At 43.3% G+C, this 24,838-nt stretch overlaps 1 protein-coding gene and 1 pseudogene across 1 annotated transcript in view; both read right to left on the bottom strand.

Annotated features, from left to right (window-relative positions):
- Positions 1-757: 757 nt before the first annotated feature.
- On the bottom strand, positions 758-15,827 carry LOC117528758 (annotated as a pseudogene).
- A 5,403-nt stretch (positions 15,828-21,230) lies between these two features.
- Positions 21,231-24,838, bottom strand: part of LOC117527347 (serine/threonine-protein kinase TAO2-like) — a 45,791-nt gene continuing 42,183 nt past the window's right edge. Inside the window, 6 exon segments of the mRNA XM_034189654.1 lie at positions 21,231-22,334; positions 22,877-23,059; positions 24,290-24,334; positions 24,336-24,356; positions 24,358-24,449; positions 24,452-24,503. Of these exon segments, the coding sequence (XP_034045545.1) occupies positions 21,471-22,334; positions 22,877-23,059; positions 24,290-24,334; positions 24,336-24,356; positions 24,358-24,449; positions 24,452-24,503 (1,257 nt within the window). The 3' untranslated portion in view covers positions 21,231-21,470.

Here is a 24,838-nt window from a genome sequence, read left to right as displayed (position 1 = left end):
GAGAACCTCAGACTGCTGGACTGGGATCAGTACGACTAACACGTCATTTGACAGGTTTACCATTGACATGGCGAAAGAAAGAACATTTCCCAAAATGCCAGAGTATTTCTTTAAGACGACTTGTTCAGACATGTCGTCTTACCTCAGCCTGCCCAAGAGTGGCAGTGTTTTGTTTTTGTAAATGTGATATCACACACACAAAAAAAACCTGCCTTTAGCCCCAACACCCCACTGAATGGCTTCCAAAACGTTTAAAAACTAAAATGAGGATACAGCATATTTAATAGTTACAGTGGTTTCCTAATGCAGTGCTGACTAAGTGGAAGCTTCCAGCAGTCACTCAACCTGCACAAAACCAAACTTCAGATAACCACAAACTCTCCAACGTGGACCTCAAGTGGTCCGACAGGCGAACCCGTGTCTCCGACTACAACCACCTCTGTGCAACAGATACTGACGTGTTACAAAATGAACAAATATACGTTTGATAGATTGTGTCGACTTGTTCATGTTGTAGCACGTGGCTCGTTTTCACACATGTGACACGCTAACAGTGTCCTCTGTGCTGATTTTAGCAACTTAGTTTTTTTTTTGTTTTAACACTCTTCCGAGTGATTCCTTCAATTCCCAAACTACTGCATCAAGAACAGTTAAAGTCCTGCAGACTTAAAGTTTTTTTTTTTAATAATTGATAAACTGCAGCTCCCGATTTACTAAATCTCTTGAGAAATGCTAAAGGTGACCACGCCCCCTCCCCAAACAGGTCGACTTTTACTTCTGTTGTGAGTTTCCGGTTCGTTTTCAGAGAAAGCTGCAGCCGCTTCATGAGTAGGAGAGGTGCGAGCCGTTAGAAATGTGGGAAGTTACTGATGTGCTCCGACTGAGCCCTCCTTCACTCCCGCACAACTGGCCCCCCGGAGGCCGTCCTCCGCAGGGGCTGGGGGCTGTTCCGAAGGGCCATCAGACTGGGACCCCTGACGCCCAGGCTGTGTCCTCCGTAGCCACCTTGCGATGAGGAGGTAGAAGAGGCTGAAGAGGGAGGGGACGAGGAGGACAGGGAGATAGGTGGCGGAGAGGCGGCGGTGGGCAGAAGTGCCAGAGACTGTGAGGACGCGTGGGACGAGAGGTGGTGGCGACCCTGGGAATGATGGGAGTAGTGGTTCCCTCACCAACCCACTCCCGAGCGCGGTCCCTGGCATTGCGGTCGTGGGCTGTCGCTGGGTACAGCTGCGGCGTGCTCTGGTGGTGTTGGTAGTGCTGAGGGAGGTAGTGTGGTGGTGATGGGAGGATGAGGTGGAGGAGTGACCTCTGGTGCTTTTGTTCAGCGTTGTCCCTCCCGAGGCCGTGAGATGAGGTGATGGATTCGGCCCCGGCTGAAGCTGCCTGCCCCGCTGTGGTTCTGACTGCGCCAAGATGGTGTGGTAACGGAGTTCTGTACGCTGTGGCTCCAATGGCTACCTGAGCGGGGAACGGGGCGTGACGGCCAGCCGCTGGACCCAGAGGAAGGACTGGGGGTCGGGTAGCCCTGGTTAAAAGCCTCAGCTGGGATGCCGGTTAGCGCCATGTTACTGAAGCCAAGCCGCATGCTCTCTGAGTCAAAGGCTTCGATCTCTGAGCCTGGCGCTCGAGCAAAGTCCGGATTCGCTCCGAGCGTTCGTTCTGCAGAGAGAGCATCTCCTCCTCAATCTGAAAGCAGAGGACACGGACATTTATTATGTTGGTGTTCAGAAGGAGCAGGTGCGACTTCACTGCAGTGTTCGTCATGTTTGGAAGGTGCATCTGGGTTTGAGTGTCTGAACACAGTCACGTACATAAGTATTTGAACAGTAACAATTTCTGGAATTTTGCTTTTTTCATTTCCGTTGGGACACATGAACCTTTCTTGGATTTCATTTTCATCAATCAAGAACACAAACAGTCTGGTGCTTGTACGGTCAATATGTCTGGAGGAGGCAAGTCTCAAAACACTGACAGTGCAAGATGGAGGCCAGTGAGGGAAAGCCACCAAAACACCCAAAAAACTGAAGTAGTGATGGCTCCTGTGGCTGTGATAGACATTTCTCAGTGATACTTTGAAATGAAATAGACTTTAAACATGTACTTGACTGGGCTGTTGTGTTGTAATGTAATTCGATGATAAGGTCTTTAAATCGTTGACTATGATGTTTGTAATGCGGCTGTCTGGCATCGCAAAAGCTTAATCTGTTCAGCAGATAGACGTGGACTTACCCTTTGTTCCAGCAGTGCTCTACGATGGACACCCTCTGCTCCAGGTCCTTCACCTCACGTTCATGTTGTGTGTCCGTGTGTATCTTGATCTTACTCTGGTAAGCATTCAGAAGCTCAGCTCCTGCTGAAGCTGCATCCGTAGCACTTGGTACTCGGCCTCCTGAGTTTCATCCAGTCGCAGCTGTGACAACAAACAGGAAGTGAAGAGCGGTATCAGGTCAAAGTACCAGTAGGAGGAGCAATGCTTCGTTGCATACGGTGCATCCAGAAAGTATTCACAGCGCTTCACTTTATCCATATTTTGTTTTGTTACAGCCTTATTCCAAAATGGATGAAATTCATTTTTTCCCCCCATCAAATTCTCCACACAATGCCCCATAATGACAACATGAAAAAAAACGTGTTTTGTTTGTTGTTTTTGGCAAATTTATAAAAAAAAACAAAACAAAAAAAAACTGAAGAAATCACATGTACATGAGTATTCACAGCCTTTGCCATGAAGCTCGTCCCCACAATGCCAGGGACCGCGCTCAGGAGTGGGTGGGGGGAGGTGCATCCGCTTTCCACTGAACATCCTTGAAATGTTTCTACAGCTTAACTGGAGTCCACCTGTGGTAAATTCAATTGATTGGACACAAATTGGGAAAGGCACACACCTGTCTACATAGAAGGTCCCACAGTTCACAGTACACATCAGAGCACAAACCAAGCATGAAGTCAAAGGAATTGTCTCTAGTTTATTCTCCTCTTCCTTTTTTAGATATACCTTAGTATACACTAGTAGAGTTCTACCTTAGAAATGGAATATATTGTAGAAGACATACCTTACTGAATTTTCATGTGTGTCAGACCTAGTGGGTACTGGAGATGCTTCTGCTCTTGAAAAGTATTATCACAGGAAATGCTTGCAGTGTGCTCAGCGCGCATGCACCACATCAGATCTTTGTTTCCCCAAGGTGAATAATACTGATGTGAGATCTGAAAATGGCTCCCCATCCAACCCGAGGTGCCGCAAAGAGGAATGGGCAAAACTGCTGAAAGATAGGTGCGCCAAGCTTGTGGCATCATATTCAAGAAGACTTGTGCTGTAATTGCTGCCAAAAGTGCATCAACAAAGTATAGAGCAAAAGGTAAGAATACTTATGTACATGTGATTTCTTTTTTTTTTTTTTTTTTTTAATAAGTTTGCAAAAAAAGAAAAGAAGCTTTTTTTCATGTTATCATTATGGGGTATTGTGAGCAGAATTATGGAATAAGGCTCTAACAAAACAAAATGTGGAAAAAGTGAAGCACTGTGAATACCTTCTGGATGCACTGCAGGTGTTGGCACAGGTGGATGCTTGTGAAGTGCAGACAGAGATTTGAGAGTGCAATGAGTGCTGTGTAAAAGGTGGGCGGAGGATTCCTTGCCTTACTCACAGCCTGTGTGGACAGCATGTCGTTGACGGAGTGGTCGTACTGCTCGGCCAGGATGGCCAGCTTACGTGTTTGCTCCTCTTTGAGGCGTTTGAGGACCACCTTGTGGTCAGATTTCGGCGTGCTCTCCAGCAAGTGGTTCCGAAGTGCTTTGTACTGCCGGGTTTGGATCTTACAGGTCTCCTGGAATTGACGCTTGATCTGCAGCTCTTTGGACTAGAATAATCAAAATAAATAATGAGACGTTTGTTTTCATGCGGACCACCTGAGTCCTGACTCTGCAACCTGTTCAGATTAATTCTGGTAACAAAGGTTCTCCAGCAGCAGCGGGAACTTGCTGACAGCCCATGGAGGCACAGAAGAAGAAAAACGGCGTCAAACTGTACAACACTGCTGCATTTAACAAAAAACAAATAATAATTACATAATATTAAACTGTTCTACAACACCAAACACATATTTCTGTCACTTCTAAAAGCCCTTAAGTGATTTTTGTTCCAGATTAGAAATCCAGCTCACTCTTACTTTACATGACTGAGAAACTGATAATGAATCCCAGGTGTTCCAAACCCAAATTATGTTTGACTGATGATAGTGGGGAAACCTGGTTATTTTCATTTCAGATTTTGTCACAAACCCATCCAGACCTGGTTTTACTACTAAGTACCTTGAGACTCTTGGGCTGCTGTCGGACCTCCATGGCGTGTTTCTGCCGCAGTTCTTGTTCACGTCGCTTATTGTACTCCATCTGGTTGGTCAGCTCGGTCTGATGCTGCGTCCGGATTAAGTCAACACGGGTTCTCTGCACAGAACTCAGCTGCCTGAATTCCAGCTCCTGGGTGGACTCATGGTGCCGCAGGAGCATGGCACACTCCAGATCCTTCTGAGTTTGCTTCTTATTCAGATCCTGGTCAGACAGAAGTCAGGAAAAAACCAGAAGGACAGCAACAGTGAGCCAAGTAATAATAAAGGAAATTCTCCCCTTACTGCCCCTCTCTCAATAACTGCATCATGTCTAATGCCGTGTTCACACTGGACGACATGCGACCGATGGCGGCAACAGGTTGCCATGTAATCCCTATGGAAGGACGCGTTGTGGCGCCACAAAAGTTCAAGCTACGCAATGCGACGCGGTGGACGTGAATGAAGCGACGCGATTGAAGTGATTTTGAGCAATTGGCACGTTTGTGTCGCGGTATTGCGCCCTCCTCCCCAAGTTGAAAAATCTGAACTTTTTTGTCTTGCCGCATCGAGATAACCAATCATGGACTGGATATGTAGTGACGTGGAGATGTCTGGAGTTTATACTTGATGTGGACATGTCCTGTCTCTGGCAGCCAGCCTGTGAGCAGGACTTATGTCCCTTTTGTCCTTTATTTCACAATTATGACAGGGTTTGAGGGAGAGCGAGCAGCAGCCAGTTTTTTTTTTCACGTGCGCACGTGAACGACTTGTCCATGAAGATAATTTTATTAACTACACAGATGTAAAATAAAACAGATGGTGACTGGCTTATAACACAATTATGACAGAGTTGGAGAGGAGAGCGAGGAACTGCAGTGGCAGCCAGTTATTTTATTTTTTTAATTGTTCACATGTGCACGCGCGAACGGGACAGGAGGTCCTCAAACTGGGTCCTGGAGAGGCAGAAGTACCGCTGAAAGCGTCCGTCATCCAGACGCAGCTCCTGCAGCAAATAATGAAACTTCCCAAATTGGGAACGTCTCATGAGGATGTTGTGAACCCAGGGATAGCGCCGCTGGCGACGTTTGTCAGCTTTCCACAACAAATAGAGCACAGCAACTCGCTCCGTGTGATCAAGGTCTGCCATGTTAACTTGACTGACAACCGGACCCAGCGAGTGGAATGGAAGTTCCTCCTATATGATGACGCATTGGGGTGAATTTTTGCAGCGAAAGCAGAGCGACACACCGGGTGATGGTGGCGTGTCCATCACCAGGCGAGAGACACGCATTTGTGGCATTGCGTATCATGCGGTGTTAACGCCGCATAAATGTTTTTTCTTCTGAACAATCACAGATAAATACTTTACAAAGGCGATACTGAAAATGGAGACTGAAACTTGGGACAGACCAAAAAACGTTTCTGAATCATTCCTGGAGTTGATTTAAATCAGTAATAGACAGTCGGAACAGGCTATAAATAAAAAAAAACACAATCATAAACAGAGCAGAAAGTTGTGGGAAAATTCCTGAGGAAGTTATAAGCTTCTGTGGATACGATTTAAGAAACTGAACAAGTGGCAACATTTGTGTGTAGATCTGCCAGTTACAGCTTTGTGGTTGATCAGCAAAAAGGACATTTTGTTTTTTGTTTTATTTTGTCATGTGCCACTATAGTTACTTTTGCACTTCGAAATGGAGAATTACTCTGGGTATCATTTGTTCTTTCAAAATAAAATAACCTCTCCAGGAACCATCACCTTATCGTGGTGGAGAGGTCCGTGTGCTGCTATGAACCTGAGAGCTGTGTTGTCTGGAGCCTTTGTGCTCCTGGTAGAGTCTTCCATGGCAATTGGTCTCAGGCGAGAGGCCAGACTAAGAATGGTTCACAAGACACCATGACAGAACAAGGCAGAGGAAATGTGACCCGGCCCGGAAGAAGCCTGGGGCCCCCGTCTGGAGCCAGGCCTGGATGTAGTGACCTCCAACACTCACTGGATCGATTCGTAGCCGAGTGTGAAGTGGCTAGGATGAGGATCAGCACCTCTAAATCTGAAGCTATGGTTCTCAGCAGGAAACTGATGGATTGTCTACTCCACGTAGGGAATGCGGTCTTGCCACAAGTGAAGGAGTTCAAGTACCTCAGGGTCTTGTTCACGAGTGAGGGAACAATGGAGCCTGAGATTGCCGGAGAATCAGTGCAGCAGGGGCAGTACTGCATTCGTTCTGCCGTACTGTTGTGACGAAAAGGGAGCCGAACCTCTCGATCTACTGATCAATCTTCATTCCTACTCTCACCTATGGTCATGAGGGTTGGGTCATGACCGAAAGAGCTAGATCATGGATACAAATGGCCGAAATGGGCTTCCTTAGGAGGGTGGCTGGTGTCTCCCTTAGAGATAAGGTGAGAAGTTTGGTCATCCGTGGGGAGCTCGGAGTAGAGCAACTGCATCTGGTAAGGATGCCCCCTGGGTGCCTCCCTAGGGAGGTGTTCCAGGCACGTCCATCTGGGAGAAGACCCCAGGTAAGACCCAGGACTAGGTGAAGAGATTACATCTCCACACTGGCCTGGGAACACCTCGGGATCCACGAGTTGGAGGTGGTCAATGTGGCTCAGGAAAGGGAAGTCTGGGGTCTCCTGCTAGAGCTCTTGCCTCAGCGACCCAATCCCTGATAAACGGTTAAAGATGAGTGAGTGCGTGAGAGTAAATAAAATAACATAAAAAATGATGGGGGAGACGCTACTGGGGAACAATAAAGGTCCATTTATAAGACTGGCCTAACAAATTTTCCTACCATCTGTGTTCTTCAAGACTGAAATATCACCTCAATGCGAAGGAGTTATCAGCAAGCTAAGTGCTAAGTGATAGCAGAACATCTGAGGCCACCAAAAAAAAAAAAAAAGGAAAAAAGTAAATCTACCTGTGATACAGGGGTGACTGAGAAGTTTTGATTCTGATCCAGAAAAAGTAGGGCGTGTTTCTCCATCTACTGCAGTATGAGAAACCAACACTTCTTAACATTACATCCAGTAAGAGCAAAAACTTCACATATTCAAGAAATGTTGGTTTCTCAGACTGCAAACGATGAAGAACCACACCTACTTTTTCTGCATCAGGTTCAAAACTCTCAATCACCCCTCCTAGATTGTTTTCCACAGCTAGTACTTATGTATGCAATTTATTCAGATTAATTAATCACAAAGCACATATGCAGTTAAATCCTTCTGATCAGCAGACAGCCCTGTTAAAAACAAGATGTGAAATTTCCACTGCAGTTTGCCAGACTGCACAGGGGAAACACGAGTCTCGGATTCATCTGTGAAGTATGTCTTTCAAAAGTATTCTTTTTTGATTGTTCATAAGAGGAAACATTGGATATAATGTCAAACATCACACCAGAGTATAAATCATCAGATGGACACAGATTGAGAACTGAACAGTGCTTTTTTTTTGAAGGGAGCTCTTACCAATTGGTGTGTGTCAAAAGAACTTCAGCAACAAAGACAAAAAAGAATTTAATCAGCTCTTTAAGTTGGGATTTTCCTGCATTGTTTGGTGTAGTTTTATTACTGGAGTTTCTTTTGTTGAGCAAATTGATTCCTGATTCCATGTCAAAAGTCCAATACAAATAGTTCAATTAATAAAAAAAAAAGCTGAATTTTTCTGTATACAAGTTGCGCTGAATATAAGTCGCAGGACCTCTCAAACTAGAAAAAAAGTGACTTAATATAATATACTAAGGACAAGGTGGAGAGATGATAGCACACAGGATTGTTTGCTGTACTGATGGAAGCGATGGAGGTGCGCTCTGTTTGTGCTATGACACTGGTGGTAGCGTCTGATTTATTCTGACCTCTCTGAGCAGATCCTGCTCCAGATTGTGGCGAGCCAGCAGCATCTTCCTCTTGTACTGGCGGCACTGCAGCTCGTAGTACTGCCGCTGCCGCCGCAGGAGGCTGGACTCCTCCTCTGCCTGCAACTGCTGCAGACACTCCTTCTGATGGATTAACCACTCTTGCTTCTCACGCTTCGGCGTCGACTGGTTCTCGCTCAGCTCCTGTTGAACGAGGAACAACAGCCCAAACATCACACACACACATACACACTTTTGAAATGCCACCGTGCAATCAGACAATTCTGCAACAATTAATCACAGAACATCAACATCGGACACGAAGAAACAGTCTTAGAAATTCAAATTACATGAAGCAAGCTGAGGACACTTTAAAAATATGAAGGAAAAAAAAATGATTATGGTTAAAAATAAAAATCTAACCTCCTTTACCCACAGAAAGCTTCTTGGACAAATTTCACTGTGAGCAATTTGTCTTTTTATTTTTTGAACAGACAAAAACTATTCCTGGTTACCCACTCCATTATCCAGACCTGCTCCAAAGTGCAGTGGGCTCTTCCTTTGCCCACTCAATTAACAGTCACAAAAATCATCATTCTAAATGGAAAACAAGGCTGTACATTTACACTAAGAATATCTTATTTGACCTCTTATTGTCATCAACGTACACAAATTTAATAATTAGATCTTTACAGCTTCTAGCTGGCCTACCAATGTAAACCTGTGTTTGAATTTCGCTCTGCCCTTGGACAATAAAATTAGCTGCAATTAATAAATTTTTACCACAGAAATAAATTTACTGTACTTTAGAGTAACAAGATTTAAAAACAAAGTTAGCCAATTTTGAGGAAAATTAAAAGGTGATGACACCTTGAAGAATCACCAATGATAAATAGGTCAAACTTCAATTTTATTTTTGCATTTCCTCATTGCATTTAAAAAATCCTATTAACACGGTCTATATGAGGACTCTGGAAAGGAATTAATTCTGGGGAGTCATGTTTAAACAGGTTTACATTCTTCAGTTTGTCAGCGTTTCCAACAAGTGGACGAGTACCAAGCAAAGTAAACTCTTTACCTAATCTAAGTTTACTGTGCCGACCTCTGTACAAATCATTTAGAATGTAAATGCTGCCCAGCTAGCATATCAAAAGATCGAAGGAGTAAACGATCTCTAATCACCTCTTTGAGCTGTTCTTTGCGCTGGCGATACTGTCGCTTCTGTGATTCCAGTAAACTGGTCAGTTCTTTCTTCTGCAGGCCCAAAATATGCTGCTGGAACTTCTTCTCCTCTGCGAGAGCAGCTTTCAACTGCGCGCACGCACACACACACACACACGTGACATCAAGGACTTTAATGTTGAATTACAGATGACAAACATACACACTGTGGAAATACAAGATTCCCAACAGATTTCCATGTAAAGTACCATTCTCTCAAATGCTGCATTGACATGCCAGCGGGTGCAGCAGAGAGTAAAACTGGATGTTCCACCGTTTTCAATGAGAGGATGCTGAAAATTCTGCCATCGCTGACTGTGAGAGCAGCGCCCACACAATGTGATGACACCTGCCACTGAAAGGTAAAACTTTTCCTGCCACACTGACAAGGACAAACTACATGTTAATTTTCTTTAATAATGGTAAAAGACTGACAGTGAGGGATTAATTATTAATGACATCACATAAGCAGCTCTGGCTGCTTGTGTTTGGGGCACTTTTGCATGAGTCAAATACAGTACTAATCAAAAGGTTTGGACACGTGTACCGAAACATACCAGATACACAACATTTATGGCAGGTCGTTTTTTACGCCTGACTCTCAGGGTAATGTGATGTCCCTGAATAAACATAACTTTTTAAAGTGTATAAGATGAGAAAACTAAAAACTGCTCATCATGGTTGCAGTGTTGGGATCTTTGTGACGACATCTGGCCTCAAATTTTGGTATGAAGAAAGATTCATCTGAATACACAACAATTAAACCAAATCAGGATGTCCCAGGGTTTGGCTTATGAGCAGACAGTCACACGCGTGCACACACATATGCACACCACTTGCACACACACACACAGCTCAGACTAGCAGTCTCACCTCTTTATCCAGGATGGTCTGGTGCTTCTGGCTAACTTGTCTGCCTCAGTGGAGAAGTTGTTCCTCTGGTTCTCCAGCTCCTTATCAAGCTTCAGCTGGTGTTCATCCATTTCCGCCTTCAGCTTGTTCTCCAGACCCATCAGCTGCTTCTGGTGCTGCCGCCTCATGCGTTTGTATCCGGACATCTGCTCTCGCAGTGCTGAACCCTGCTCGTGTTCCTGATCTGACGCGTCACCTTGCAGATGTGAAGAGGAACTGGTAATGCTAGCCAGTAAAAGCTAATGTGGGAATCTCTCAATTTATTATCATGGTATTTACAGAAGGTTTCAAAAGCTGTGTTTTCTTTGTTTACAACTCAAGAAATCTCTATAAAGTGCTGTCAGATTACATCTGACACTGATGAAAGTTCAGAAATCAAAAAACAATAAAAGATGTTTGAGCAGACATGTTGTAGAACAGCCTGGCTGTCTGGAGGGCACATCCAGCTCAGTTAAACCAAGAACAACTCACCAAGGAAGCGGTTCTTATGGTGGCAAAGTGGTCACGGTTGCGATAGTAGGCTCGTCGACGGCCAGCAGAAGGAGCTTGAGACTGGTCCATCTCTGGCTGGTAGGGGTCATCGTAGATGTTGTCCTGACCCTGAGAAGAAGGGACAGTACAAACAAGGTCAGATTCTTGAACAGTCCCTTGTCCTTTATAAGAAATAGCTGGGGTTTTTAACCGCAGCCAGATTTAAGACTCACACCACTGCTCTGTGACAAACATACAGGCAGGCATGCGATGATGCGCCGCTACTTAGACCACATGGAGCCATCAACCACATTGACATTATGACTCACAACAAGTTGAGGTTATATTTGCAGATTGTGAAAAGACTTTAAAAATCGTGCTTCCTTCGTCAAAGGATAACTACAGTCACTCCATAACGGATTTTTCATGGATCTTCTCGTTTGTAAAAACTAACAAATCTAAACCACAGACTCCACTGATGACCACAAGATGTTGCTGAACCTACAGTGTATTTAACAACACAAAGGCTCTCTGATGCTGCTGAACCATGCTGAAGGCTCCAGGTCGACATGCCAGCATGCCCAGGTTTGCTTCTATTGTTATGTGCAGTGGCCAAAAATCAAGCGTTTCTGTATGTCTGTTGAAGACATGTCCGTTATGATTTGTGGTACAGAAAGGGATGTAGAAAGACTACAGCGAGGTTTTACCGTGGCCGGTGGATGAGGAGCTGTTGGAGGTGACTGTGTGCCCCCTCCTGCATCATGGCCATCTCTGTGCTGCTGTCGTCAGGGCGTCGGCTAGCTGTTGACTGAACTGCTCTGAGAACTGGCTGAGATGGACATACTGGGCACACCACTGGGAACTCTCCATGCTGTTGACCGTTCCGGTCTGCAGCAATATGGCTCCACTTCCTTCACAAGAGGAAAATGATTATCAGTTTTTAAAATGAAGAGTTAGGATATGTGATCTTTTACCTCTAGTTATACAGTAGCTTGGCCAAGTATTCATACCCCTCGGTATTTCACACATTTTAATTTGTTTCTGGCATTTCAAATACAAAAAGTAATTCAGGCTTCTCGATATAAAATTTCTAAATTATCTTCTTTAGACTCAAACTGAAAGTAAATTTCTACAACTTGATATAAATTAATTAAAAATAGAAAAGCCAAGATGATGAGTTCTATAAGTAATCAGCGCCTTTGGTTAATACTGTAAAGGATTAATTTAATTGCCAGTTTTCTTCAGACAAGATGGATACATGAACATTTCCAAGTCACTGAATATGTCTTGAACTTTATTTACATCAGTTATGAAGAAATACAAACAATATGGCACTCTATGGTAAATCTGTGTGGAGGAGACAGTTCTTAAAAACTGAGTGACTGTGCAAGGAGAAAAGTGAGGAAAGCCACCAAGACACCAAGACAACCCAGAAGAAGTTACAGGCTTCTGTGGCTGTGATTGGAGAAATTGTGCATGTTTTGCATTTTGTATACCCAGTTATACAGCTTCATGATGAAGTCGTACAGAGGAGGGTTTTCTTAAAAAGAACCTGAAAGTTGAGCTACAATTTGCCAGAAGGTACATCTGAAACGTAAGCCTCGATTTAATGTTTTGGTGAAGGAAAATCCTCCACTTTAAGCTTTAGACCCGTGACGTTTCATTTAAATTTACTAAAGAGAGGAGTTATGCTAAAATGATTCATGGAAAGAGACTGTGATTCTCATATAACCCTCCAAATTTTGATTAAGGTTTAGAATTACAAAAAAAAGCAAAAGGAATCACCCTCAAAGTAATAAACAATTCATAAGATCAGCAGTGTATAAGTAAATTAATTTATTGGAAAATGTGAAATGAAAAGTACAAGTAATCACAGAAAGACAAATCTCTTGACTAGGATAATACAAAAAAGCAAGACATTATTTAAAATTTTGTAAGTGATTTAAAACATTTTAAACTTGAATTGCAGTCAGTGCATCAACTGTCTAAAACCGACAAAGCTTAATCCAGCAATATGAAATAAATTACAATATATTAAAGACTCCTGGCAAACAAAGTAGAGGGGTACTCAAAGTGAATGTTACCGTAAAAATCAATAACTTAAAACCTATAAGCAACTAATAGTTTAGATCTTTTTCCTGCACCTATTAAAACTTGATTCCATTACTGATACTTTGAAAACAACTGCAAACTGACTGTGTTGATACTGCCAAATCTATAAAACAAGACCAATCAGAGATTACTAACGTCTGCCAATCCGGATCCAGATCATCTCCAAAATTTAATGAAGTTTTCCATGCACTAATGTCCATCTGTGGTGCAAATTTGGTGAGAATCTGTGGAGTAGTTTTGAAGAAATCCTTCAAAGCCTATAAAGGGAAATCTTGATCCAGACTCTGGATTCAGATCCAGATCACCTCCAAAATTTAATGGAGTCTTCCATGCCCTAATATGTATCCGTGATGAAAATTTGGTGAGAATCTGTGAAGTAGTCTTGACATAATCCTTCAAAGATTATATAAAGTGAAACCTGATCCAGAATTTGGATCCGGATCCAAATCACCTCCAAAATTTAATGGAGTCTTCCATGGCCTAATATGTATCTGTGTTAAAAATTTAGTCAAAAGCCGTGCAGTAGTTTTGACGTAATCTTGCTAGCAGTAATACTTCAAAGCATATAAAGGGAAACTTGATCCAGAATCGAGATCTGGATCAACTCCAAAATTTAATTGTTCTTCCTTGGCCTAATATCTATGTGTCGTGAAAATTCCGTCAAAATCCGTGCAGTTGTTTTGACATAATCCTACTAACAGTCAGATAGACAAATAAACCCTGGTGATTTTATTACGTCCTTGGCAGACGTAACAAAATTTAAAAAAAAAAGTGAACAGAAAATGCTGCCGTGGCAATAAAGGATCAAATCTTTACACACATACCAGTAAGTATTTTTTTTTATGTTCACAGCTGAGTTCTTTGTTCTGTTTTTCCAATAAATCCTCAAACCTGCCACTTAAATCTTTTTCCTTCGCCTAGAACTTATCATACAATCAGACTCTAAAACTTCTTTTCTGTTTCCTCCACTGATCACTCACCTCCTCATCCTCTCCTCCCTCAGACACAGGGCCGTTCTGGGGTCTCCTGGAAGAGGATCTTCTTCATCTTGCGATACTGTAGGTTGTCCAGCTCTCGTACTGCGTCCTTGGTGCGAGCAATCAGGTCCATGATCACAGTCAGTGGACGCTCACGGCACAAAAAACGATGCTACAGAAGAGGAAAATAAGTGAAACGACCACAGCCACAGTGTCCTCCGCCACGGCCAATACCCACTGACAGCTGTATGGAGACAATGTAGATGAAGCACTGAATGTCCAGGATTACAGACTGGGAGCATGAAGAGATCTGAACCCACAGATCCACAGAGTAGGTCCATTTCTTTTCCACTCTGATACAGTGCTTATGAAAAGTATTTTTGTTTCTTTCATGATGCAGAGATTACTTTTCACTCTGAGTTTAAAGGATATAATTTTAGAAAGTTGAATATACAAAGCCTGATTTTTTTTTTTTTTTGATGTCCTAAAAAATTTCTAACATGTAAAGCTCAATGGGGCAAACAAATTTTTACACCACTGTAGATTATGTTTTACTTTGTAAAGCAAGAAGAGAAAATAATAGCAAGAAATAAAACATTTTTCCTCTGTTTGGGGAAAAAAAGTCATATTTTACTATCTCGCCAGAAAAAAGTCTGACACTAACAAACAAGTTAACAGTTAGCACAGTTGCATTTTGAAGCTTTTAGTCTCAGAAGGGAGATGTAGCTTTTCTTAGCCAAACAAACAACAGGCTAGGTTGGTCGAGTGTTAAATAATACATTTTTGCACACTGGGTGACAGTTTCATGACAGAGGCTTTGTGTGGATATTAAAAAATTATGTGAGGCTTATTGCCTCCATGGGGTAACAATGAGCTAATATCAACAAGCTACACGATACAGGCTAACAGTGCTAACATAAGTCAAACAACAAAAAAACATTTCATTCAGTGGAAGCTACAACACAGACTTCTTAGATGGTCCTTTCATGCAACTAACTGCACAACAAGCCGTATTATCCCAGATATTTGTCATAAAATGCACGGAAAGGACAGAAAGCCACTCCACGGCGGCTTGCTGCCACTGCTACCAGACTCTGTTGCAGAGTGCGGAGCTCCACACACGGCTTGCCACTTTCTTGCCACAATACGGCACTGTGATTGATGAAACTCTTTGCTTTTTGGCAGTCACAGTCCATGGCACAAAGTTGAACTTGAGGTTTTGAATGACAATCATACCAGCGCACTCTGATGTTAAAATGCATACAAGTTGGCAGGGCTGAATACACAACAATGTCACAAACTGGAAACATCTGACTCAAGGTTCCCATGGACTCACATTAAGCAGCACGTCCGAGGTAGGCCGGTCTTGGGGAATCTTCTGTAGGCATGAGTCAACAAAGTTACGGAAAGAATCGGACCTGATGAGAAAATGGAAATGTTATCATTATAATAGATTCGGAGCAGATGTCCCATTGCTAACGGGTCAGTCCTCAATTATTTTTAATCTCTTCTCTTTGTGTAGAGAGATGATGTTACAAAGACAGTGTGTTAAAGCCTCTTAGCTCCCGGAATGATCAGCGTTAACATTAAGGCACCGTCACACTTAGCAAGAATCAAGACCAACCTGGGCAGAATGTCAAAAAAGCCACAATTCGGCCACATCTGGAAGGGAATAAAAATTGCAGCAGACAGCTGTCCCACTACTCAGGCTGCGCCGTGACCTGCCCCGAGTGAGTCGTGCACATGCCGTGCTCATTAAACCCCCAACGCGGTACAAATGTAGGTGGAAGACATTAGGATTACCAGACAGCTTTCAGAATGCAGTGAGAATGTGACGAATGCACTTACACTGCCGTATGAGTAAGGTCTGATCGTGGGTGGAGGAAATATAATTCTGCAGCACTCGTGGTGCGTTCAGGCACAGTCGGGACATTCGGCCAGGATCTGACATGGCGGATCATTTGAACTGCCCCTCAAATGCCATCAGAATGCCTCAAATGCTGTACGAATCTCAAGGCCTGCCCACAGGGAAATGACATCACCGACACGCATGAAAAAACTCACGCATGCGCACGAGGGTTCCAGCGTGATTGGTGTAATCGCACGTCATTCAAATCATATAGTTTTAAAAAAAAAAGTGTCGGTTTCTTATCTAATAGACCTCGTATAGTGATTTTGAGTATTTTTTTTTTCAAAGATTCTATAAAGCTGTAATAAAGACAAAAACATGCTGTGAGAAAATACAATTAAACGACTTTTATTAGTCACATTTACAAGTAAACTTTCTGAACATTGACCTCTTAAAACTTTTAGAATATTCCTTTAAAAATTAGATATTTTTGTTTTACCTGCCTTTTCCCCCTTCGAAACAGACCCCATAAAAAAACAAAACAAAACCACACACACACACACACAAATGAGCTGATTGGCAGAGGAGATTTTCAAATTTTGGAAGTTGTCTGGTTTCACCAGTCACATGACATTTGGACTCGCTACTCTGTGATGTCACAGCAGCGATGAGTTCACTTCTCATTCTGCACAACTGGAATAAATCCACTCTCAGCTGAACTGAAGGATTTGAACTCTCTCAACCAGTGCAGTTTTAATTGGCAAACAAAAACAAAACAGGAATGTCATTTAAAACAAAACATGCATCTTAAAAAGAAACAAGTTGGCAAAATGAAATCTCACCATTGAAACATTTGACTCCCGCTGCCCCGCCAACAGACAATCCTGCTGTAACAGACGTTTCCAGCAGTAAAAACTGGTACAAAAACAAAACAAACAAAAACTGGTTTTGGTTGTCCCAGTTTAAATCCTGCTGAGTACTTTTAGTAAAAAAACAAAAAACAAAACCTGCTGACACTCTCCAGCGCCCCCTGGTGGTCATTTCTCAACATTTGCACAAATACACAAGGGAAAACAAAATTAGAGAAAAACAGTTTTCACCCCACACATTCTTTGACGATCAGTGCAAATGAGGTAGACATGACAACTAAAGACAGCATTGGATCACACTTGCGTCACGTTTCCATGGAGATGGCAGTTCCATCCATCACTCAAGATGTGTGATACAAATAATCATTATTATTGATTTATGACTGATCCAACTTCAAATTGATCCTTTCATCCAAACCAAAAAACTAGAAGAGATTTAGTTTCATGACATGATGTGGCATTTGTGCTTTATGATTTAATAATTCATTTTAATTTGGAACATTAAAGAATTCAGCTGGATGGAACACATTAATTACTGACCATGTTTAAGCAGGCATAAATTAAACCCACTCAGACCAAAAAACTGGATTTAACTTACAAGTTCAATTGTCTCCCACCTGACAGGCAGTCACACAGTGAAGTTATTTTACTTTGTCAGACCTCAAACTGTCTGACTTGATTCAGGTCAAAGGTCAAACATCTTTTCATGCAGGTGGACTGAGCTACCAAATTATGTTTTCCATCTTTTGACTGAGAAACAAATTATTACAAATCTACTCAATGGACTGGCAAAAACTGATCAAAGTCTGACATTTGCATTCCAGATTAAAATTTAGAAGAGATCAAAGTCACATTTTGAAACTGGATGAAGTTGTGATTGGATGATTGTTTTCAGCTGCCGTCTCTCGCTTCCTTCCCATTCATGATGGCACATCCAGGGAAATCCTTTCGCGTTTTCCCCACAATTGCCACACTGTACCCATTCGGACTGTGCAAACAAAATGATGAGTTTTATTGACAGAAGAGGACAGTCGAGAGGTACAGTGTTTGAAGAATTAGAGTCTGTCACGCAAAGTGAGGGGGAAAACAAAACAAAACAAGCACGACATCCGAACGCGTGTGCAAAGGTGCGAACAAGTTCACGCCACATTTTAATACTGACCTCAAAAAAAAATAATAAATGCAGCCTGTAGACTCCTCCCCCTGAGACTCTACAAGAATGCTGGGCAAAGTAGTCCTTTATCTTTCTTAAAAACATTTATATTTTTATAGCTCTATCACAGTAATGTTATCCCCACCTAGTGGTAGGATTGGCATATACATACAAAAAGTTTGCACTAAATTAACGGCTGCAGTAGTAGTAGTAATAATATTCTATCTATTCTAAATGGAGTGACGTGACAAAATAATCATTATTCTTCCTGTAACAGCGTCAGTGTAGTGCTTCTATGTACATGCTAAGTGTCTGGACAGTTTACACCATGTATCTTACAGTTATATAAATGTAGGTAGGTGCATCTTCATACAAATGTACACAAGTTCCATGCACTCAACTTACCTCATTTGAAAATTTCTAACATACAATTTATCTATAGACGCAGACTGAAGCCATCCCAATCATGCTCGGAGAAATTTAAACAAACAACAAAACTTCTGGCAGAATGGCTTTAAAGGACAACTCCGACCTTTTGGGAAGTTTTTTCTGACGTCTTAACCAACAATCAGATCAAGTATTATGTTCTGTTGGAACCAAAGTAGTGATGCTCCAACCTGATTTAAACCCTATGACCATGGGAGAAAACTAACCGTGACAGATAAAAGTGGTGCAGGAAACCATTCATGGTCTCTTAGGCATAAAACACGTCAAAATACACTTTTTTTTCTCCCCCCCCCCCTTCACTTTAAGTATATAAAAAACAAACACAAGAACGTCACTCCATTAAACAGCTGGTATAAATATTTTTCTGACCACAACTAAACTCCATTGTGCTCAGAAATCTGTTTTTGACAAAAACCAACTGAACCAGAACTACGTCAGCTTCAACCAGACTCGATTTTTAAGAGAAAGATTTAAAATAACTGCAGTCAGCAGATTTCTGCTTATTAAACCAGCACAGCACTGCGAGTGCAAAGACCGATATATTTTACTCTAAGGTGAACTTAAGTTTTTCTCCACTTAGTAATTAAATTTCCTTTAAGGCACAAACATGCTGTCTTTTTAACCCCCCCCAGTCTTCATGCACATACTCAATTTTACTGCAACAAGCTACAATACTCATCAACCATGGCGGCAGTGTGATTGTGTTCTGGATTATAACTACTGAGTACTAATACAACAAAAATACTCCGGTGGAACAAAACAAAAATGGTGAAAATAAATGTTAGTGCACGGCCTAACCATGAGATCAGAACAGCTGAGGCTGATTTACAGTGTAAAGGCCTTACTGTGGCCCCCGGTGGCCAGACTTATTAACGCACTCTCTCAAAAGGAATAATGCAGATACTCTGTTACATCCAGAGCTCTCAAGTCTCACTCATTTGGAGTGAGATTCACGCTTTAAAATGGTCCTGTCAGGTCTCACGCACTTGGCGTGAGACTCAATATGTTGTCACACTCTCATGCTAATGCATGACATTTCACGAAAATGACCCGCAAGACAAGATTTGGTGGAAAATAAGTCCTTGAACGTATCTCAAATTGAGAGCTCTGTACATCATGCAGTGAAACTGAAGTGTGTTTGTGCCTTTAAATATCCATCAGCCTACACGGACAGGATCATTCCACTCCAGATCGCTTTTATGATGGTTTGGATTCTTACAGTGACTCAGATGACGAGTGTCACTTGTGTTGTGAGGGAACATCAGTTACGACATTTTGGTCATGTGGTGTGTTGTGTTTCTCTGAGCACGATCCAGCGCACAGGTGCCTCGGTGCTGAGGACCTCCAATAGATGGAGGAGGTCAAGGACACACCCACATTTCACCTGGGTACGTACTCTGGAGAGGTGGGGACGGATCAGTTGTCTGCTACGCAGGGCCCAAAATGGTTCTGTAGTGTGACGGACGCAGCGACGCACTGCACCAGCGCATGCTCTCAGAGCCAACCTATGATTGATTTCAAAACACTAATCCCCCTGGGAACCACAGTTACATTGGACGGATGTACTGCAGACTACAGAAGCCTACTGCATTCACTGGATAAAAAAAAAAATTCAACCGCTGATCTCGTAATTATGAAAAAAGATCAGGTGTCTAAATTGTTTTATGTATATACTTCCGTACTTCCAGTCCCTCAGTAAAGAAGCGGGCTATGGTTAGCCAATGATAACACACTGTAATCAAACACAAAGTGTGGATTTTCCCCTAAGGTGCTCCTGGATGAATGTCCAGGGAGGAGCACGGGCGCCTCACCAAAATGAGACGTGTCTCGCTCCCCTCCAGACTTTCCACAGGAGCATGTGCATTTTGTAGCCAAAATGCACCTGCTCTCTCTCGACTTCCAGCTTTCACTCTCACAGCCCCACCGGACCACTGAGGGACAAAGAGAGGCTCCCTCCCAGCTGGGTGCATGCCAGTCTGCGTGCCCCGTGCCCCGCCTCGCTGGAGGAGTTTCATTCATCCAGGAACATGTTAGGGGTTGTTCCACATTTTGTGTGTGCGTGGTGTGCAATCAGTGAGTGCAGTGTTGGCGGTTACAAACTGACTGATTTTCAATTCTGACTCAGGAATTATCGCGCTTGTCTTTACTGAGGGACTGGAAGTACGGAAGCCCATTCTACGGAAGAGATTACAACAACAACAACAAAAAAACACCACTTTTCTCGTAATTACGAGATTTTTTTCTCATAATTACGAGATCTTTTCGCGTAATGACGAGATCTTTTCATGTAATGACGAGCTCAGCGGTCTGATTTTTTTTTTTTAAATCCAGTGAATGCAATATGCTTTTGTAGACATCGCCCTGGAGGAAGGAGGAAAAGACTGGTTCTAAAGACTGGAAGATGGTTCTTGGGTTTTCCTCACCATATTTTCAGCTAACAGGAGAACCTCAGACTGCTGGACTGGGATCAGTACGACTAACACTGTCATTTGACAGGTTTACCATTGACATGGCGAAAGAAAGAACATTTCCCAAAATGCCAGAGTATTTCTTTAAGACGACTTGTCAGACATGTCGTCTTACATCAGCCTGCCCAAGAGATGGCAGTGTTTTGTTTTTTGTAAATTGTGATATCACACACACAAAAAAACCTGCCTTTAGCCCCACCCACCCCACTGAATGGCTTCCAAAACGTTTAAAAACTAAAATGAGGATTACAGCATATTTACATAGTTACAGTGGTTCCTAATGCAGTGCTGACTAAGTGGAAGCTTCCCAGCAGTCACTCAACCTGCACAAAACCAAAACTTCAGATAACCACAAATCTCCAACGTGGACCTCAAGTGGTCCGACAGGCGAACCCGTGTCTCCGACTACAAACCACCTCTGTGCAACAGATCTGACGTGTTACAAAATGAACAAATATACCGTTTTGATAGATTTGTGTCGACTTGTTCATGTTGTAGCACGTGGCTCGTTTTCACACATGGACACGCTAACAGTGTCCTCTGTGCTGATTTTAGCAACTTAGTTTTTTTTTTTGTTTTAACACTCTTCCCGAGTGATTCCTTCAATTCCCAAACTACTGCATCAAGAACAGTTAAAGTCCCTGCAGACTTAAAGTTTTTTTTTTTTAATAATTGATAAACTGCAGCTCCAGATTTACTAAATCTCTTGGAGAAATGCTAAAGGTGACCACGCCCCCTCCCCCAAACAGGTCGACTTTTACTTCTGTTGTGAGTTTCCGGTTCGTTTTCAGAGAAAGCTGCAGCCGCTTCATGAGTAGGAGAGGTGCGAGCCGTTAGAAATGTGGGAAGTTACTGATGTGCTCCGACTGAGCCCTCCTTCACTCCCGCCACCTGGCCCCCCGGAGGCCGTCCTCCGCAGGGGCTGGGGGCTGTTCCGAAGGGCCATCAGACTGGGACCCCTGACGCCCAGGCTGGTGCCTCCGTAGCCACCTTGCGATGAGGAGGTAGAAGAGGCTGAAGAGGGAGGGGACGAGGAGGACAGGGAGATAGGTGGCGGAGGAGGCGGCGGTGGCAGAAGTGCCAGAGACTGTGAGGACGCGTGGGACGAGAGGTGGTGGCGACCCTGGGAATGATGGGAGTAGTGGTTCCCTCCACCCACCCACTCCCGAGCGCGGTCCCTGGCATTGCGGTCGTGGCTGTCGCGGTACAGCTGCGGCGTGCTCTGGTGGTGTTGGTAGTGCTGAGGGAGGTAGTGTTGGTGGTGATGGGAGGATGAGGTGGAGGAGTGACCTCTGGTGCTTTTGTTCAGCTCGTTGTCCCTCCCGAGGCCGTGAGATGAGGTGATGGATTCGGCCCGGCTGAAGCTGCCTGCCCCGCTGTGGTTCTGACTGCGCCAAGATGGTGTGGTAACGGAGTTCTGTACGCTGTGGCTCCAATGGCTACCTGAGCGGGGAACGGGGCGTGACGGCCAGCCGCTGGACCCAGAGGAAGGACTGGGGGTCGGGTAGCCCTGGTTAAAAGCCTCAGCTGGGATGCCGGTTAGCGCCATGTTACTGAAGCCAAGCCGCATGCTCTCTGAGTCAAAGGCTTCGATCTCATGAGCCTGGCGCTCGAGCAAAGTCCGGATTCGCTCCGAGCGTTCGTTCTGCAGAGAGAGCATCTCCTCCTCAATCTGAAAGCAGAGGACAGACATTTATTATGTTGGTGTTCAGAAGGAGCAGGTGCGACTTCACTGCAGTGTTCGTCATGTTTGGAAGGTGCATCTGGGTTTGAGTGTCTGAACACAGTCACGTACATAAGTATTTGAACAGTAACAATTTCTGGAATTTTGCTTTTTTCATTTCCGTTGGACACATGAACCTTTTCTTGGATTTCATTTTCATCAATCAAGAAACACAAACAGTCTGGTGCTGTACGGTCAATATGTCTGGAGGAGGCAAGTCTCAAAACACTGACAGTGCAAGATGGAGGCCAGTGAGGGAAGCCACCAAAACACCCAAAAAACTGAAGTAGTGATGGCTCCTGTGGCTGTGATTAGACATTTCTCAGTGATACTTTGAAATGAAATAGACTTTAAACAGTTACTTGACTGGGCTGTTGTGTTGTAATGTAATTCGATGATAAGGTCTTTAAATCGTTGACTATGATGTTTGTAATGCGGCTGTCTGGCATCGCAAAAGCTTAAATCTGTTCAGCAGATAGACGTGGACTTACCCTTTGTTCCAGCAGTGCTCTACGAATGGACACCCTCTGCTCCAGGTCCTTCACCTCACGTTCATGTTGTGTGTCCGTGTGTATCTTGATCTTACTCTGGTAAGCATTCAGAAGCTCCAGCTCCTGCTGAAGCTGCATCCGTAGCACTTGGTACTCGGCCTCCTGAGTTTCATCCAGTCGCAGCTGTGACAACAAACAGGAAGTGAAGAGCGGTATCAGGTCAAAGTACCAGTAGGAGGAGCAATGCTTCGTTGCATACGGTGCATCCAGAAAGTATTCACAGCGCTTCACTTTATCCATATTTTGTTTTGTTACAGCCTTATTCCAAATGGATGAAATTCATTTTTCCCCCATCAAATTCTCCACACAATGCCCCATAATGACAACATGAAAAAAAAACGTGTGTTTGTTTGTTGTTTTTGGCAAATTTATAAAAAAAACAAAACAAAAAAAACTGAAGAAATCACATGTACATGAGTATTCACAGCCTTTGCCATGAAGCTCGTCCCCACAATGCCAGGGACCGCGCTCAGGAGTGGGTGGGGGGAGGTGCATCCGCTTTCCACTGAACATCCTTGAAATGTTTCTACAGCTTAACTGGAGTCCACCTGTGGTAAATTCAATTGATTAGACACAAATTGGGAAAGGCACACACCTGTCTACATAGAAGGTCCCACAGTTCACAGTACACATCAGAGCACAAACCAAGCATGAAGTCAAGGAATTGTCTCTAGTTTATTCTCCTCTTCCTTTTTAGATATACCTTAGTATACACTAGTAGAGTTCTACCTTAGAAATGGAATATATTGTAGAAGACATACCTTACTGAATTTTCATGTGTGTCAGACCTAGTGGGTACTGGAGATGCTTCTGCTCTTGAAAAGTATATCACAGGAAATGCTTGCAGTGTGCTCAGCGCGCATGCACCACATCAGATCTTTGTTTCCCAAGTGAATAATACTGATGTGAGATCTGAAAATGGCTCCCCATCCAACCCGAGGTGCCGCAAAGAGGAATGGGCAAAACTGCTGAAAGATAGGTGCGCCAAGCTTGTGGCATCATATTCAAGAAGACTTGTGCTGTAATTGCTGCCAAAGTGCATCAACAAAGTATAGAGCAAAAGGTAAGAATACTGTATGTACATGTGATTTCTTTTTTTTTTTTTTTTTTTTTAATAAAGTTTGCAAAAACAAGAAAGAAGCTTTTTTTCATGTTATCATTATGGGGTATGTGAGCAGAATTATGGAATAGGCTCTAACAAAACAAAATGTGGAAAAAGTGAAGCACTGTGAATACCTTCTGGATGCACTGCAGGCTGTTGGCACAGGTGGATGCTTGTGAAGTGCAGACAGAGATTTGAGATGCAATGAGTGCTGTGTAAAAGGTGGGCGGAGGATTCCTTGCCTTACTCACAGCCTGTGTGGACAGCATGTCGTTGACGGAGTGGTCGTACTGCTCGGGCCAGGATGGCCAGCTTACGTGGTTTGCTCCTCTTTGAGGCGTTTGAGGACCACCTTGTGGTCAGATTTCGGCGTGCTCTCCAGCAAGTGGTTCCGAAGTGCTTTGTACTGCGGGTTTGGATCTTACAGGTCTCCTGGAATTGACGCTTGATCTGCAGCTCTTTGGACTAGAATAATCAAAATAATAATGAGACGTTTGTTTCATGCGGACCACCTGAGTCGGACTCTGCAACCTGTTCAGATTAATTCTGTGTAACAAAGGTTCTCCAGCAGCAGCGGGAACTTGCTGACAGCCCATGGAGGCACAGAAGAGAAAAACGGCGTCAAACTGTACAACACTGCTGCATTTAACAAAAAACAAATAATAATTACATAATATTAAACTGTTCTACAACACCAAACACATATTCTGTCACTTCTAAAAGCCCTTAAGTGATTTTTGTTCCAGATTAGAAATCCAGCTCACTCTTACTTTACATGACTGAGAAACTGATAATGAATC

The sequence above is a fragment of the Thalassophryne amazonica genome, chromosome 16 (genome assembly GCF_902500255.1).
Source record: "Thalassophryne amazonica chromosome 16, fThaAma1.1, whole genome shotgun sequence".
NCBI lineage: Eukaryota > Metazoa > Chordata > Actinopteri > Batrachoidiformes > Batrachoididae > Thalassophryne > Thalassophryne amazonica.
Note: the sequence above shows the minus strand (reverse complement) of the source record. Positions and strands in the feature narration are given on the sequence as shown.